Source organism: Ictidomys tridecemlineatus, chromosome 4, assembly GCF_052094955.1.
Source record: "Ictidomys tridecemlineatus isolate mIctTri1 chromosome 4, mIctTri1.hap1, whole genome shotgun sequence".
In the NCBI taxonomy this organism is placed as follows: Eukaryota; Metazoa; Chordata; class Mammalia; order Rodentia; family Sciuridae; genus Ictidomys; species Ictidomys tridecemlineatus.
In genome coordinates, this window is record NC_135480.1 from 28,404,017 (window position 1) to 28,422,979 (window position 18,963).

General features: G+C 39.6%; 1 protein-coding gene across 1 annotated transcript; it reads right to left on the reverse strand.

The window, feature by feature from the left end:
- Positions 1–7,389: 7,389 nt before the first annotated feature.
- Positions 7,390–18,110, reverse strand: Rag1 (recombination activating 1). Its single transcript, XM_005327394.3, has 2 exons — positions 18,013–18,110; positions 7,390–11,425 (listed from the first exon to the last, which is right to left on the reverse strand). The coding sequence occupies exon 2, from the start codon at positions 11,408–11,410 to the stop codon at positions 8,279–8,281; it is 3,132 nt and encodes a 1,043-aa protein (XP_005327451.1). The 5' UTR covers positions 11,411–11,425; positions 18,013–18,110; the 3' UTR covers positions 7,390–8,278.
- Between the last annotated feature and the right edge of the window lie 853 nt (positions 18,111–18,963).

An 18,963-nucleotide genomic window follows, 5' to 3' on the forward strand; every position in this document is an offset into this window, starting at 1 on the left:
AGATAAATATTGAATGAATAAATGATGAATGAATGAGGGCATATTCTTCAAATGGTAATGCTAATATCTTCATTCAACCCTGAGGCACAAACTTTTGAAACACAAACTCAATATTTAAAAAGTAGGAGGAAAACAAATCAAGTACTATCTCACAATGTTATACCACGCTGTCCACCATTCCCTCCTTGCTACTGCTACAGCACCTTGTCATGATTTCTGCTGTTACATCTAAACCAGCAAAAGTACTTATTACTAAGTTTGAACCAACTATAAGTTCCATGAAGACTAGAATAAAATCTTTGTAATTTCTATATATGGAGTGCTTAACCTAATACCTATCATGTTGGAGGTATTCAAATTGTTCTTGAGCTGAACTGAATTAAATGTCTCGGTGAGTTCCATTTGTCTCCCATAGAAGGTAACCCAAGTGTCCTATGCTTTAGCATAAGGTACTGAATGCTTGGTTATACTTGTTATACTAATTACCTATTACTTATCTTTTCTTCCTCTAGACTCTGAACTCCATCACAGCAGAGATATTATTGGGTTTATTCGTTATTTAACCTCTAGTATCTAGCAGAAAAGAAAGAAAATAAATTAAAACAACTAAAGAAGCCAAGGATACGAGCAGAAATGAAATCAACAAACCTCTAATTGACTGCATAGGGAAGAGTAGGAAATTAGTATTAATCAGGGTGATTAACACTACTAGAAAAAAAATCAAACTCTTCCATAAGTTGTCACAGTCAAGGTTTATTTCTTGTTCATGAAAAATTTCATGCACAAAAAAAAAGAAAGAAAAATTTCATGCACGAGTTTTTATCAAGCTGTCTTCCTGAGCAGCTGACTCTCCTCCAGGATGCATCTCAAGGATGTAGGCTTTTTTTTTCTATTAGGTGACTCTGCTCTCTTTATCTCCATTGTGTGTCCTGAAGACTTCAGATACAAAGAAAAGAAAAAGAAAACATGGAAAAGGTATACCTATTTGTAAATACTTCATTGTGGAGGTGAGACATCATTTCCTCTGATAGTCCATTAACAAAAATTAGTCACGTGGCCCCTCTGTAGTCTGGGTTCTAGTTATGTGTCCACAAAAGGAAAATGTGTGTGGTGAGCATCTCACCCATATACTGAATACTGTATATTTAATGAGAAATATAAATAGCTTTTTCTTTTATTTGGTGAGGGTGCTGGGGATTTAACCCAGAGGCACTTTACCACAGAACAACATCCCCAAATCTTTTTGTTTATCTTTTATTTTGGAGACAGGGTCTCACTAAGCTGCTTAGGACCTCATTAAGTTGCTGAGGCTGACCTCAAATTTACAATCCTCCTGCCTCAACATCCCAAGTCGCTGTGATTACAGGCATGCACCACCATACCAAGCTAAGTAGTAATGTCTTTGTTAAACTAGAAATAAGACTACATTCTCTATAAATACATTGCCAGTGCCCTTATTACCATTCACTCACACTATTCAGCCTCCCAATGATCCTCCTGCCTCCACCCAGTCCCCCTCCAATCCTCTGACTCTTCTGAGAGCACAGCCATCATTTGGAAACAAAAATTTATATTTCTTTGATTCCTCATTTTCTTTAGGGAAAAATCCAGATACGTCAGTATGGCATGCCATGATTCTCTTCGCCTATCCTCCCTTCCCCCACGCCCCCTTTGAACCTGATTCTCCATCAACACTGAACATCCTCCAAAGGAAAATCCTCCCCCCAGTGAATAACTCCCATCTCGGTGTTTTCTAGGAAGACTTCAGCCTTAACAAAGTGGAACACTCCACTTCCTACCCAAGCTGTCTCTTTTGGCACCTGTCGACTTCTATGGCATTTATTTATGTCTGCCTTTTCTATTTGAGAGTGGGAACTGTTTCCTTTTTAACTTTGTGTCCTTAATGAAAGAACAGTTGCTCATTACATACTCATTGGATTGAGTTGAGCTCATTATATGTAGGCTTAAATGAACTCACTTCTGCAGTTGTAGTCTCATTTTTTTCTGATTCTTTAATAAATGAAAGATTATAAATTCTTGTTCTGACTGTAATATCACATAGAACTTGGAAACCAAAAAACAAATAAATAAAAGTACAGCAGAATTCACAGAAGAAAATGAGATCTTGGGTTAAATTCATTTTTCTTTCCTATGAAAAGAGTTCAGCAGGATTAGAATGGATATTATAGTGAGTTTAGATAGAATGGGCAGCCACTGGGATCCACAGTGACAGGAATTACAAATTGCTCCTATACCCCTAAACATCGCCCTACTACGGAGCATTGCTGTTTGACTAGGAATTTATCATAGATGACTGACATCGCATCTTCCCAAACCTCCTCCTTCCAGGAATATCTGATATAGCGCACTCATTTCTAAGAGAACTAAGCTTTTACCTGTCTTCAGCTATTGATCCAACAAATACTGATTCAATCAAATCATAATTTGTGAGAATAGGAAGGAAAAGTTATCAATAGTTTTTCTCTTAAAAGGCTGATAACTGTGTGCAGTTTGGGAACAGATACCCTGCATCTATGGATCAGTTTCTCTCTGAGTTTTCTTTAAAGTGTGTGTCAGTGAGCATTTATTAAAATTCCAAGATCTGCATGAAGTATTATAGGACCTGCAAAAGAAACATGAAACAGGAGCCTCATCTTTAGGAAACTTGTAACCTCCTAATACAAAGAAGCCCAGGCAGGACAGGAGAGTTATAGAACATAAAATAATATACTTGAAGCAATTAGCTAGCCAATGTGGTGCAGGCTGTTCATTTACAAACAGCCTTTTTTCAACCTGGAATATACTGGTAAAACTACAAAACTGGGCCAAATATCTCTAAATGTTCTTTGTTACGTTGACCTCTACAGAAGTGTTGCTGTGACCAAGATAACAGAAAATGAAGACTAGATTTTTTTTTTGAAATGCCACACAAAGTGTATAATGATAACTCAAAAGAGAAAGGTTTTGTGTGTATGCAAAAGATGGATAAATCATTGACCTTGAACCACATACCAAAAAAAAAAAACATGCACTTCTTCAAGAGAAAGATGGAAAGATAGCTAGTGAGGCTGAGTATTTATCTAAATCTTGATTGACCTGAGTATGAAAATAAACAGATCTCAGCCTCCAAGAAAGTCAAGATGCATTTTTTTGAAGTCAGAAATATGGGTTTTTTTCCATCAGGAAGGGAAAATGTGGATTATATAAAAGCTTGGATGAGGAAAAAAAGAAGAAAGAGGGAGGGGAGGGGGAGAAATGAGGTCTTCATGAAAAGATGTGGCTGGAAAAGGCTAAGAACCTCCCTCATCTCATCCTGCCCAGGGTTGGACACAGACATCTGGGAGAGTGAGACTGAATTCATAAGCAATGTATTATTGAAGTGAAAAGAAATGCTTAAAATTATTACCCCATCACTTAGATTTACATGCATGACCTTTCTCAGACTTGGATGGATTCCTTCACTCTTAATACCCACCTCCCAAAAGCACTCCGCTTGTGCTCCCCTTTAACATGGCATGGATCACATCATTTGCCCACATCAAGCACCTACATGGAGCAACTAGGGGAAATCCACTGCGTTCTGCATGATCAAGCCTCTGCTTCCTGAAACTTCTGAGTACTTCTGATTGCTCTCCTACCACAGAGTCTCCCCAAAGACTAAGTCCACTCCAGGTGGATCACCCCAGGTAACTCACCTGACCTCATCCCACTCCTGCCTGTCTCCACTTAAATGTTCCTTCTTCCCAGGTGCTTCTCTGGCTCCCCAGTTTAGATTCTATTGCACTTTTCTTCCTACTGCACCTATTCTCCTGGTTGCATCTAGTGCTTGGCTTTCATGATACCTTTCTAGAGTATGTCACCTAGCATTTATTAGTCTCAGCTCTTTGTGAGCCAAACTATACAGGTTGTTAACCACCGTATCTCTAATGATGGCCCTTTGCAGCACACACAGCCTGTTTAGATAGGCAGATTTGTTTAAAAATATAGCCAAAAGTAGTTAGAAACAGTATCAGGATGGATCCAGACTTAACTGCTGGTCCTTAAAAGGAAGGAGATACCCACATTCTCACAGGCAGGAGTAATATTCAAATATTCAAAAATCCAGATCAAGAAGTCCCCCGGCTCTGCCAGGAGTTAACATTATGAGAGTGATCTAGGGTTCTTGGATAATGGGGTGGAGTACCATAGAGGTACCTGGGTCTGGGGCACAGGCTATTTTATTTACCTGCAAGTATAGACATATTTCAGTACTTAAAAAAAAAAAACTGGTCTGGCTGCAGAGAGGTAGATTGAATCTCAGTCCTCAGTGAGAGGAAGCAGGGAAGCCTCCAGCAGAGAGGGGAGATGATCAAATATTACAAAGTCAAACTGATGCAGAGCCAGAGGGAGGATTGTGAGGATGTGGTTCTGCCATTTTGTGGCTGAGATACATTTCTATGACCTCTCATGTAGCATGAAGAAAACAGCGGTCCCCAGGCCAAAAGGAGCAAATGGAAAAATGCATTCCAAGTACTTACAACAACAAGAAACCTGATAAAAGTAGCTTCTGTTATCATCATCACCACCATCACCACCACCACCACCGGACAAAAGAACCTGTCTCAAGCTACTTCCGCTAAAATCTGAGTGATCCTGAACAAGTCAACACTAAAAGTTTTAACCAAAGTATTTAGTATGTGAGAATTTTCTGGAGAAGAGCCTATATATTTTCATCAGATTCTCAAAGAAGTTTAAGAAAATCAAATGTTTACAATTTACTTTCAGTATCCTGAGCCAAATTGTCTCATCCTACATTAGGATAAATCATACTCTTTATTATTATGCTATTTCCCTCTATTTTGAAGATTGCCAAATTTATTTTTCTAATTCCCTCAACAATAAAGGTGTTAATTTTTTAAGTCCCGCACTCAATGTCATTATATGTAACACCCTAATAATAATACAAATCACAACACCTGCTCATTTCAAATATTAAGCTTTTATTTCAAATACTCAAAAAAACTGTTAACAATAACCATAACATTAATGAGTGGAAATATTAAAATATAAAATAAGTATCGGAACTTTCATTTGAAAAGTTTTACAGGTCTTCTTCATCAATAAATCTATTGCGTCCTAGGACCTGAATTTTCTCTAAAGGAGAAATAAGAAGACTCTTGGAAACTGTTCAATAGAATACAGGAATATTTGAATGAAAACAAAGTGAATTACAATTTCACAAAAAAGAAAAGTGTCACCAAAAATTAATTCTGAGGTATAGTTACATAGATACTCTACCTAAAGAAAAAAAAAAGCAAAACAGGTATAAAGTATCGACTCTTACATAAAATCTCTTAACATGCAAAGAAAAGATCATTTGTCATACAATAACTGAAGGTGCGCACCACGGTCATCAAAAAAAACACGTGCACTTACATGATGACTTGTTTCTCCTAGCCAAAACTGGTATCTACAAATCCTGCCTCCTAGCTGTACAGAATTTAAATTCTGGTTGATGTAATACAAGTTCCCTGCTTTCAACCCAAAGCCATCTTCATCTTCATCTGTATTTTGTGAAAACAAATTCAAGTAAAAACTAATGTCCAGTTTACCTGGAAGACAAAGACATCTTTCCCGCCTGCCTCAGCATTCAGGTGCATGTTTATTAATCCCAGGGCACTTCTTAACCTCACCCCAACCATCCATCAGTCTTCATCAGCTATGATCACTTGTCCCTGCAGGGCACCCCGGTGGGTTGGCAGGACAACTTGTAGATGCATTGCACTTCTAAAGTCCCAGTCTCTACTTATTTTAAAAAGCAGGAGGAAGGGGCAGGGAATGCTCCATTCAGTCTAGTAGATTTCCCCGGATTGTGTGACTGCATTTGCAATGGGTTTTGTTGAAAATAAAACTTGAAATAGAACCAGGGTCAAGAAGATTGTGATCTCCACAAAGAGGACAAAAATAACTAAAGGCAGAATTTCTACATATTGAAATTCCTGGGGACAGATGTTCCTGGGGTTTATCAAAATGCGATCTGATTAAGGGATTATGAGGAAGGTTGTGCTTTAAATTATGCTCTTAGTCACATGCATTCAAAATAGTCCCTATAATGCTAGAAAAGGGGAATTTAATATCGGAAAGTATTTACAGTGCCACCAGTTGAGTAAAGAATGGAAACAGGGCCGGGGGAATCTACACACAAGCATCAGCATGCTCCAGGGAATAGGATGATTATGGAAATTAGCTATTTATTAGTGCAGAGACATGCTGTAAGGCTTAAGCAGGATGGAGGGAATGGGTAGCTTAGGAGTTCATTCATTTCCAAAATGCAAACCCAAGATTTTCAAGAAAAAGTATTATTAAAATATGTATATGTTTTTGACAACTAAATTATGAATATCTTTGATATTCTGCAAATTAAAAAAAAAGCAAGGAAAACTGCTGTATTTTTTAATGGAAAATACTGACTTCACTCCCTGCAAACACACCAAATGCATATCATTTAGGATAATGTCACTGATGCGCATTTGACAACTAAATTACAAAGCTCTTTGATATACTGTGTATGAAGAGTGGCAATTATGGCCAATAAAATCAAAGGAAGAAAAAAACTAATTAACACTAACATGTCATTATGACTCACTAGTATATAAAATCCCATGCCTGCTCTGAATTGCTAGCAACTGGCAAACCCCAAATTCCTAAGGATACTCACAATTGTTTCCAAATAACTGGAGCCACCAGAGGATTTGAGGACTCTTCACAAGTTTAGCATTACTTTCTTCTATCAAAAGACCTCAAAAATACAAATTACTTAAAAACTTACAAAAGAGTTACAAAAACTGAAACAAAAAAAAACCCTGCCCCCCAAAAAATGTGATTTTAAGGTTTATAAAGCATATGATAAGTTGTAGATCCCAAATAAGTTCTAATGCTATTTTCAAAGAGAGTTACTCATTTTTGTAGTATAAAGAACTGTAATTTGGAGACAAAAGTCCTAGGTTCAAATTCAAATCAGTCCATTATTTTCCCTGTAACTTTGAGCAAATCATTATCCTTCCGTCAAATGAGGACAATATCCACACCGACACCACAGAATTATCATTAGCAAATGGAATTGGAAATTTTCTAAAAATGACAAAAAAAAAACAAACAATGTACAAATGTTAACTCTCCCACTATAATAAGCCTCCATCTAAACATAACAAGTGGGAAAAGTACAACGTTATCCAGCTACTAAAATCTGGATGTACTGCAAATAAACTGACCATAATTGAAAGAACAGCTTTTTGCAGAGGGAAGACTCCAGGAAACCTGGATTTGATAAAAAAAAAAAAAAAAAAAAAAATTGTCCTAGATTTCATATTTTAAAAACTAGGAGAAATTCTCAGCAAGACATTAAATCTGTTTATAGACAGCCAACCAATCTGGATTTTTAAAAGTTTCAAGATTCTAAAAGACTTGAAATTAAAAACAGCCTTGACTACTGGTAGCTAAGTAAACTTTTATGATCAAAAACACTTAATGGCTAAATGTAGCTTCCAGGTATATTCTCTAACTTCATTATTGAAAAATTCAGGACATCAAATGACCTCCTAAACTGTGAAGGTGACAATAGAGATGGAGTTGGTTTAAATAACCTAGAAAAGGGCTGAATTCCCAAAACCTTCCTTGATGTAGGTTATTTCTGCATACATGTACCAAATGCGAAAGTGCATTGAGAAAAGTTTGTAAAGGTCATCATGCCAAACAAATGTAAGATATTGTTAGAGAAACCTACAAAGCTCTTTTGAATCTTGTAGAAATGTGAAATTCATAAAATAAAGAAACTGGAAAAAAATGAAACAGAAAAATCTTATTATAGAAATCTAATAGAAAAATCTTATTATATCTCAATATAAAATATAATAATTGAGGGGGGAAAAAAACACGAGACAAATTCCTTTCTTGGCCTCACTGGCTGCTCTCTGACCACCTTGGCTTTGATGCTCATGACACTCAGTCACACATATCTTTATTCATCTCTGGTCCCCTGCAGTTACTCCTGTTCTGAGTTATTGACCTTTCAAATAACTGATTTCTCCTGTTGCTTTTCTGAGCTCCCAAAATGGCTCAGGCAATCAGCTCATCAGTTATCCATTTCTGACACTGTTACAGCATCTGCTTCCTCTCACTTCAACCTACCACCTCCTGGGTGATGAAGCCCGACACACAGTAGTGAAGGGAACTAGGAGAAGACCTCAGTGCTACCCAAAGGAACACTCAATTGCAAAAACCAACTCATAAGTGGTTGCCCTTAAAACTCCATTGAATCTTGGCTTTCCAGAGAGTCCTCTATGCCTAATGGGTCCCCTAAGTTTGCCTTTGAGTTCATGGTAAACCCAGAGCTTTTTAATGCATTATGAGCGTTCATAAACTTCTGGAGGTATTTGGAAGTATACAGCCAGTGGTGCTTCAGGACGTCTTCCATTTCATAGCACTTGGACTGCCTGGCATTCATTTTCCGGAAGCGCCTAAAGAGTTTATTGCCAGACTCATTTCCCTCACTTGCCCAGGCCCCGATAGAGCCATCCCTCTCGATAATTTCAGGCACATGCGCCAAGGTTTTGTGAAAATAGTTGGTGATTTTGCCCTCGTATCTATACTTGAACTTGCTAGAGAGGAGCTCAGCAAAACGCTGTGAGTTGAAGCTATACTGGCAGAGGGACTCTGGGCACTCTTTAGCAGGGCACGAGGAGCGCCACACGGGTTTCATCTTCAGGTAAAGGTCCATCAGCTCCCTGAGAGCTTCGTGCCTCTCTGCAGAAGGAATTAATTCACACACTGCCTCCACAGTCTCTTTGGTCATGAGCTTCCTGGCAAAGTTGCCATTCATCCTCATGATTGGCTTGAGGTTCATCTTCTTCCGGAGATGCTTGTCCAGGGTGGCCTGCCATCTTTTCCTTTCCTCCTTGGAGGCATTGGGGTTTTTATATACCTCTCCTATCTCCAGCTGGAAAATCTTGTAGAACTCAGCCGCATTGCCGATGTCACAGTGGAGGGCATCGATGGAAGGGACGGTCTCAATGAAAGGCTTGGCAGAGACCCCTTTCACTCGATCCCGCAGTTCTTCCACCGACTCGTGGTACGGGTTGGAGCGCCAGACCTCGTAGCGCTCCAGATTCTCGGCATGGCTTCTGGTTATGGAGTGGAAGACAAGATTTTGAGAGGCTTCCAAGCGGGTGGCATCGCAAAGCGTACAAATGTAGACTGAGCCAGACGCCTCGAGGCCTTCCACCTCCCGGACAAGTTTTTCATCGTATCCAGTTCCCCTGAAGATGAACTTGAAGGTCCTGAGGATGCCTCCCATCTCCAGCATCAGTTGGCTGCTCTTCATGGCTTCCCTCTCGGCAATCAGAGGGCTCAGAATGGCAGTCAGGGTCTCGTGGTCAGACTCATCTGCCAGCATGAGGCACAGAGGCTTGCAACACAGTTCAGAGTTAGGTTTGGCCTCTTCAAACACCTTCACGTTCTGGGCGCCATGTGCTATTGAAATTTTCATGAGGGTGAATGAAAAACGAACTGCTTTTTCCGGAACCGCTGGCCCACTCCCATGCTTTTCGCTCACGTCTCCCATGCCATCACAGGACTCCTTTACCACAACGGTGAAGGGACCATTCAGGTAGTCATCAAGGTCTTGGGATCTCATGCCTTCCAGGATGTCTTCCTCCATGTCCATCAAGGCAGACACCAAAGCTGCATCGTAGCGGAACCTCTTTGCAATGGTGTCTACTGGGTAATCATCCACCGAGGAGGAAAGTCCAGACAGCCCATCGATAATGCCAACATCGGTGTTTGAAGACACATTCTTCAGAGGTGGCTGCCACTCAAAGGGGTGGTAGCCTGGCAGAAGGATCTTCTCTGCATTGCGAAGGGCATGCAGAGGCTGAAAAATCTGCCTCCCTGTGATGGCTTTCACAGTCCTGTACATCTTGTGGTACTGACTGCAGCTGAGGAAGGTGTTGACACGAATGGCCAAGCAAACAGCAGGCGGCAGATCAGAGCCCCGACCCTGCATGATGGCCTCCAGCTCATCGGCTTGTCTGTGCTCATTTCTTGCCCTCAGAGCCAGCAGGAATAAAGTCAGGCACACAGACTTCACATCTCCACCTTCTTCTTTGTCAGCGAAAGCCTTGACTTGCATCTTCAGCTCCCTCAGCCGGTGCTTCTGAGCTCTTCGAGTGAGTGACAGAAGATGTTGACGGGGTCTGCCTCCTTTATTAATATGCACAAAAGTCTCTTTGGATTCCTTGTGGCTTGAGACATGGTGATTATATTTTTCCAAGCTGATCTCTTCATTGCACTCTTCTGCTGGGCACTTCACCACCAGGGAATTCAAGATGCTCAGGAAGGACTTCACTGGACTCTCCAGGTCGGTGGGGAAGCACGGATATCGGCAAGAGGGGCAATAGCTGCCCATGACTTTGAGGCATCTGAGAATGCAGATCCTGCAAAACACGTGCTTACAGCTGGTCTCCACAGGGTCGGCCAGAATGTGCTCACAAATCTGGCAGGAGATGGATTTCACAAAGTGTGCTGGGAAGTCCACGGCCAGGAGCCTGGTACTCAGATGGATCTGATTGCAGTTGGTGATCTTCTTCATGACCTCTTTGCTACTGATCCTTGCCTGAGCTCTTCTCTTGCGCCGACGGGCTTGTCTCGCGTGGTCCAGCACAGTTTTGAGTTTTTTGCTGAGCTGCAGGTTTGGCGGATGGCTCTTCCTCTTGAGGCCCCCACGGGCAGTGTGGCAGATGTCGCAGGATGGTGTGTGGGGATGCCACTCCATGGTGGCATTCCTTGGGAAGTAAACCTCACGTGGGGCGCTGCTGAACTTCCTGTGCATAATGCCCCAGCAGTTCTGGCAGAACTGGGTGGGGTGGATCGAGTCAACATCTGCCTTCACGTCGATTCGGAAAACCCTGGCGATGAGGTCTGGCCAGGAAGTGACTCTCTTCTCCTTCTTTCGTAAGAGGACTTGGGTTTTAGCATCCACAGGCCCATGGACTGGGTATCTCCTGTCGTGCTCATCGGTTTTGAAAGAATTCCCACAGATGCGGCAGAAGTGTCGAAGGTTGGCTTGGTGAACTGCTTGGTCTCTTGCTTTCCCACTGTCGTGGGATTTCTTTGAAAACTTAGGATGGCCCTTCAGAGCTGGTTGAGTCAGGACTGGCTTTGGGCCACCAGACTTGTCCAGGACTGCTGGGGATTGCTCCAGAGAAGGTTTTCCCTCCAAGGAATCCTTTTTATCCTTTGGAGTTTCATCAGTTGTCTTTTCAAAGGATCTCACCCTGAACAGCTTAAATTTCCACTCTGAAAACTTCATATGTGGGTGTTGAATTTCATCGGGTGCAGAACTGATTCCCAAGGTGGGCGGCAAGGAGACAGCCATGCTTAGCTGATGTACCTGGGGACAGCAAAAAAAAAAAAAAAAAAAAAAAGGTCAGATTAGAAAAAAAAGAAGTCAATATTCCATTGATATATCTTGGAAATAATAGAAATCGATGCACTCAAGGACTCGTCGGCATCACCCTACCTTATATAACAAAAACTGTATGTACTGACGGGAAAACAGATACACAGACAACAGTACAGAATGGAAGACACAGAGACAAACCCACATGCTTACAGCTCTGAGATCCTTGATAAAGGTGCCAAAACCACACACACATTGGAACAAAGACAGTCTTTTAAACAAATGCTCCTGGGAAAACTGGCTATATATACATGGAATGAAACTACACCCTTATCTCTCACCCTGCATAAAAATTAACTCAAAGTCAATCAAAGAAATATAAATTAGACCTGAAACTGTGCAAATCCTAGTAGAAAACATAGGGTCAACACTCCAACATATGAGTGTCGAAGGCACTGACTTTCTCAATAGGGCCCCTAAAGCTCAGGAAACAATGCCAAGACTGAATAAACTGGATGACACCAAATTAACCAGCGTCTGCACAGCAACGGGAATATTTAGGAATGGGAAGAAAGAACCCACAGAATGGGAGAAAATCTCTGCTAGTTACTCTTCCGACAGAGGATTAATATCTAGAATATATAAAAACTGAAAAAGAGAACTTAACACCAAAAAAAAAAACCTCCCAAATAACCCAATTCATAAATGGGCAAAAGAATTAAACAGACACTTCTCAAAAGAAGAAATACCAATGGACAAGAAATACATGAAAAAATTTTCAACATCATTAAAAACTTGGGAAATACAAATCAAAATTACACTGAGATTTCATCTCACACCAGTCAGAAAGACAAGTCATCAAGCATACAAATAATAAATGCTGGAGAGGATGTGGGGGTGAAAGGAACATTTTAACACTGTTGGTGGGATTGTAAATTAGTGCAACCACCATAAAAATCAGTACAGAGACCAGGCATAGAACAATCATATGACTCAGCTATACAACTCCTTGGAATTTATCCAAAAGTCATCTTACTTCAGTGACACATGCACACCCATGTTTATAGCAGCACCATTCACAGTAGCCAAACTATGGAACCAGCCTACAGGTATATCAATGAATGGATGAAGAAAATGTGGTATATACGCTCAATGGAGTTTTATTCAGACACAAAGAAAAATTTAAAAATTATATTATTTGTAGGAAAATGGATGTAACTAGAGACCATTATGTTAAGTGAAATAAGCCAAACTCAGAAAGTCAAAGTTTGTGTGTTTTCTCTCATAAGGGGAAACTGAAGAAGAAAAAGGAAAATAAAGGTGGGGAGGTATTCTCATGAAAATAAAGGGAGACCATCCAAGTAGAGGAAAGGGACCAGGTTGGGAGAAGGAGAGGAAGGGGGAAGGGCTGGGGAGTGATATTGGCCAAGTTATATAGTTATGTTTTGTGCATGAGCAAATATGTAACAACAAATTCCATCACTATGTGCAACTACAATGTACCAATAAAAAATGTGGAAAGATAAAAAAAGAAATTGAATAAATAATGTTGATTCATATGCTTAAAAAAAGATTCATTTGTTCTGCCTTTCCAAGTTATTTATTAATTCTCACATTTTAATATATTGTGTTTGGTGTTAGTCATACAGCAAATATTCCCTGTTCTGACAGTGCTCAGGGACATTTATACCTTGTGCATGTGTGTGTACTCATGTATGTGTGTGTGTGTATGTGTGTGTGTGTGTGTGTGTGTGTGTGTGTGTGTGTGTGATTTTAAGTACTGTGTATACAAGTAAAATTTAATTTCCTTTCCACAAAAACATATGTCTTTCTGTGTCTTTCTAGATAGAATCTGTGAGTGGTTCATCTTTGTCTCCCCAAGGTTCCTGGTGCACATTAGGTACTCAACATTTATTTGTGAATAAATGCAAAGATAAACTGGCTACTAAAACCAAAGAAAAGCAATATTTTCCACATTGTATTAGCCTCATTGCACTAGCTGGACAATATATTTCTAGCTTTTTAAAGCAGTCTTCCGGGAGATTGGTTGTTTATTTCTTCCAAACAGGTCATAAAGGGATGATAAAGCTACAAACCCAGAGAAACTAATTATTCACTACTTGAAAGGATGAAGTGAATTTTGAGCTTTATGGATGCAAACTAATAATAAGTATCATGGATAGTAATTATGCTTACAGTTTTAATTAGTGAATGCTGCTGTAAATTATAAGGCTGTGTCTACATTAGAAACAAAAAAAACCACAGAGCTCTTTAAACCTCAACAAACTACAGTGTGCACATATTAAGAGACTGAAGGACTTTGAAGATGAGAATTTCAAGTGGTTTCAGATAAAACTCACACAGGTCATTCTGAAAGTCATTGCTGGTCAATGGTCATTAGCGCTACAGATTGTAATAAGAACAGATGGAAGGAATGATTTTCTTCCAGTAAAAAAAGGTATATATGCCAGAAAACCCTACCAGTCTGGGTTGTAGTGTAGGCACCAGAAGGGGTGTTTGAAGTCTGTCAGTGCCATCTGAGTATCCTCTAGACCCAATTTGATCAATCTTCCCAGAATTCTTTATTTTTATGCTCAGTGACTTGCAGAATGCCACTCAAAGGGGTGGAACCTGCTAGGCAAGTGTTCTACCATAGAGCTGCACCCCCTAGTCCTTTTTACTTTATTTTGATATAGAGTCTCACTAAGTTACTCAGCCTGGCTCGTGAATTTGTGATTCTCCTCCTTCAGCCTCCCGAGTAGCTGGGGTTACAGGGGTGTACCATCATGCCCAGCATTTTCCCAAAATTCTTTGGTATACAATTGGAAAGACAGCAACTGTATTTTCAATATATCTTCCCATCCACATCTTCCAAATTTGCTTTAGTTAACTCTTTAGACCCACCAATTATATCAAGCAACACTTTTTTCCCCTCAATTAGTTAACCAAATCAGTGACTCTTTTTTAATAGTCATGCCATCATGGAAACAAATCCTTAGATGAACACACTTTAGCCAGGGGTGGGACTTGGGAGCCAGGAGGTAGTACCGGTACCAGGTCTAATCCTGACTGCTACCATCAGAGTTCTGTTTTAGTCTTCCCTTTAAACTGCCAAGTTTTTCCCATTTTGCATTCATTATGCTTTAGACATTGGTATTTTTTCATAAAAATTAAAGGTAAATTTATAAGTCTTGGTCAAAAGAGAAATCCTGTCGATTGTTCTTTAAGCAGGGTGATGTGAGAGTTAAACAATTCCAAGCCATTTCAAAGGTCTCAGGAACCCCAAAGGTATTTCAAGTGCAACCCAACAAATACCTCAAAGCTGCTTATAGATTAATTATGTTCCTTGGCTCTCTCTCCAGTAGCAGGCCATTCCCTGTCTCCCCTCCCTCCTGGACTTGAACTCTACTTCAAATGCATTTTTCATTCCTTAGCATTTCACTTTCCAGCCTTTTTTCTAAACTTCTTGTCTTTGGCATTCCAGGATAATAGATTTTAGTAATTACTTTTTAAAAAGAAAAAGAGAAGAGTGATTGGCCATATCTGGAATTTATCAAGTTAAATACTGTCCTTTCACAATGGTTAAGTCAACCTCAGGGGCAGGACCCCTAGAACTATCTCTTCTCCCTACATATCCCTCTCCTGACTCCTACTGGCCTGAAATGTTAAGCAAAATTCACCAAATCTCATGTATTTAAACACTTCTGTGGAAAGAGTGGCATCACCAAGTAGTTATTAGCAATTGACATCCAAATCAAATTTATTTATTAAACTGTTTTCCAACTCCATTGCTAAAAGTTAATCCAAACTAGAAGCAAAAAGGGTCGAATGTTTTGTTTTAGGGAAATTTATACCAAGAGGCTATCTGTAAAAATCTACATGTTTTCTGTAAAACCTATGTGTTATATATTTTTTTATTCTTACTTACAAGTTTCACTCTTTAGAAAAAAACATAAATAGATTATTTGGGAAGAAAGTGGAACTTTAAAGAACCAGATTTAGGGAGACTTTTTCCCCCCAGATATCAAATTAGCCAACTATTGATTTTACTTAGCATTAATAAGAACATGGAAAATTTCAGATAACCACATACATTATTAGGAGAAGTGTAACTTGGTATAAAATGTGTAGTAGAAAGTTTGGCAAGATCTTTTAAAAATTAAAATATGTTATTTTTAATACAACTTATCTCAGACTGGGAAGTTATTCTGTAGTTATTCTCTATAAGTATTCTCACAGTACAGTGTGATATTTTTATGAAGAAAAAGATTTGTTTGAACAGTTGTTCATTGCTTTGATAAACAAGAAATAATATATACAACCACCAAAAAAACTATTATTAACTAAACTGTGGTCCAGACATACAGTAGAAAATTAAATGCATCGGTGCATATCTACAATTGCTATATGCATCATTGACAGAAAAATGCCACAGGAGCCAGCTGCAGTGGCCCATGTCTATAATCTCAGCAACTTGGGAGGCTAAGGCAAGAGCATTACAAGTTTGAGGTCAAGCTCTGCAACTTAGCAAGACCCTGTTTTAAAATTTTACAACTTTTAGAAGGGTCTGGGAATGGGAATGGGAATGTGCTCATTGGTAAAGTACCAATGGGATCAATTCCCAGTATCTCACACACAAAAATAAATAAATAAACAAACAAAAATCAAGATAAAAAAAAAAAAAAAAGGAGGAGAAGTGGGGCAGGCGGGGGATGGGAGAGAGAAAAGACAGAACGAAATGCTCACGTTGGGCTGGGATTGTGACTCAGTGGTAGAGCACTGGCTTAACATGTGTGAGGCACTGGGTTCGATTCTCAGTACCGCATATAAAAATTAAATAGAATAAAGGTCCATCAACAACTAAAAAATTATTTTTTAAAAAATGCTCACCTGAAAAAACACAAGACAAAAGAACAGCAAGGACTCCATTTATGCATATATGTTCATATTTGTATGTACATGAAAGTATAGGAGTTCCAGTGCTTAATTTCTGGAAAATAAGGTTAGCACTGGCTAAAGGGCTTTTAAATTTTTTTAAATTTATTCATTTTTGTTTCATTTTAATTTTCTCAACATACTATTTTAAAATTTTCGTAGCGATCTCATCTTGAATAAAATCATTTCAAAGACCTGACTTAAATACAGCCATAGTCACTTTTCCTTTTTTCCTTTTTAAATTTCCATAGAACAGCAATCTGAACATTACTCTTAGGCTATCTTTCTTTTCTGTAAAAAATGAAGAAAGGGGATGAAAATATGAAACTACAGACACACAAGTCCTGTGAAGTTAGGATTATGCAAGACATAGCTTGCATTCATGTTCTGACATTTGGAACCTTGCAAATGCTTGACCTCCTCTCTTAAAACGAAAGGTCCCTGCAGTAGCTCAACTTCAAATCTAAAAGGCTGAGGGGCTGGATCTGGTTCACTGTCATCTCAGCATAGTGGTCATCTTCCATCACAGCTACAGGGTTCCCTCCCTCCACTGAGCATAGATCTATGTTAACAAACCAATCTGGGGTGGCGTGCACTAGATAAAAGTTGTAGTTTGTGGTGATTATTATCATTAGTTACTCTAAGGGGCAAGACCACAATAGTAGTGCCACTGCCCATTTCCTCACCAGCCACCACCTATAACACATACCTCCTACTACTTGGCCACTATTTTTTCTCTTAACATCTTCAATGCCATCTATACAATTTCTGAGTGACCATGCATGCCCAAGTGTCATACCTTAGTGTCAAAACCATCTTACTCATTTGTTCATTCACCCCAGCCGCACAGGACATTGATAGCATCAAAGTCCTTTTCATAAGACTCAGACATCCACGAAAATGACCTCAAGATACTTGCCATTCCTCTAAGCAACTTCTTCCCTGAAGCATTTCAGAAAAGTCACAACACCTGGTCAGAAATCCCAACAGAAGACTATAACCTCAAAGCAGGGTCTCTCCATGGCACTTCTCAAACTTAATATCAATCAAACTCACTAGAGAGATTGCTTTCCAAAACAGGTAGATCATCATGGTTTGTGAGGGATGGAGCCCAGAATGTTCAGTTTTTAAACAAGCATTCCAGTGACCCTGATGTGACAGGCTCACATGCAAGGGTCACATTTAGAGAAACACAGGTCTCCCACTTAGTGTGACCATGTTCACAAAACACCTGGCAATACCTGGGAAAACACACATTTCCTCCCAACCCCGGATTTCTTTGCTTCTGATTCTTTTTCTTGCCTGGATGTGTCTTCCCAAGGGTCTCACCTTGTTCCCTCTGCTGATTCATTTACACATTCATTCAAGAAACTCTCCTTAGAACCTTGCTTTTGCCAACAGCATTTATTTCTAGTAATTTAGATATGTTGCATCTTTCCTAGGAGCCTTTAGTTTCTCTAAACCTGGCCTCTTGTGCCTTTTCTATTTTCATTCATTAGAAAGAAAAACAAAATTGATGTCAGCTCTCCTCATGCCCTCCCCTCATTGCCTGAAAGGCAAAAAAAAAGCTCAAGCACTTCTGATTGGAAACATAAAATTGTAATAAATATTTTGACTCAGGGCATGAAAAGTACAAGTGTTACCTTGCTCAGCAGGCTGCCTGGCCAAAGAATTTGGGATGTCTGCAATTCAGCTGATATTATTCGATACCAAAGAGAAGGCAAATGTGTCCTCTGCTCCCTCTTTGCTCTTTTGTCCCCCCAGGGAACATGCTGCTGCATTATTTATCAGCTTCCACTGTCCTTCCCAGCCTCCCCCACCACAGAGAGCTAACCACAAATGATGACAGCCAATCACAGGCCAGGAGCCACCCCCCACCCCAGCTCCAGCTGGCAGCTGGGTCTTCAGGAAGCTTAGCTGGGGGACCTGAGTGTACAAGCATGCCATTTCACTCCCCAAGAATCTCCCAGTTAGAAATGGTCTTGCCAATGTAAACCAACTTCTGCCTGGGTTCTATAGTTCTGTGCCTCAATGTCTGTATCTGTAAAATGGAAATACCTTAAGCATAGACCTCAAAGGGTCAATGTGGTCCTACAATGAGAATTATCATAGGATAATACTTGGAATAGTACATGATTCCTATGAAATGCCTATGAAATACTAACCATGCTATGAATTTTTGTTTTTATTTTGAAATGGTATAAAACAGTCCCAGAATCATTCTACCAAGAAGGTTAATATTCCTTAAAACTAAACAAAAGTTTAAACATGACTAGAATCTCGAAGACAACAGACCTGGATTTAAATCTTGACTCAGTCCCAAAGGGCCAGTCATGCCAGTACTTGACACAGCATTTAATTACCACAACAATCATATGCACTTGTTATTACTGTCCTCTAAAAAAAAAAAAAAAAAAAAAAAAAAAAAAAGCATAGAGGTTCTGAGCAATAGAGGAATTTTTCCGTAGTCACACAGCCACTAAACAGAGAATGTGGGATGGGATTGCCAAGCCCATGTTCTTAATGGCTCCACTCTACTGTAAAAGGACATGAAGGAAAATCACTTATGGTAACAGCCTGAGGATGACTCAAGA

What these genes read in the sequence shown, in the direction of transcription:
- Rag1 (XM_005327394.3), bottom strand. Translation starts at nt 11,410, where the DNA reads ATGGCTGTCTCCTTGCCGCCCACCTTGGGAATCAGTTCTGCACCCGAT.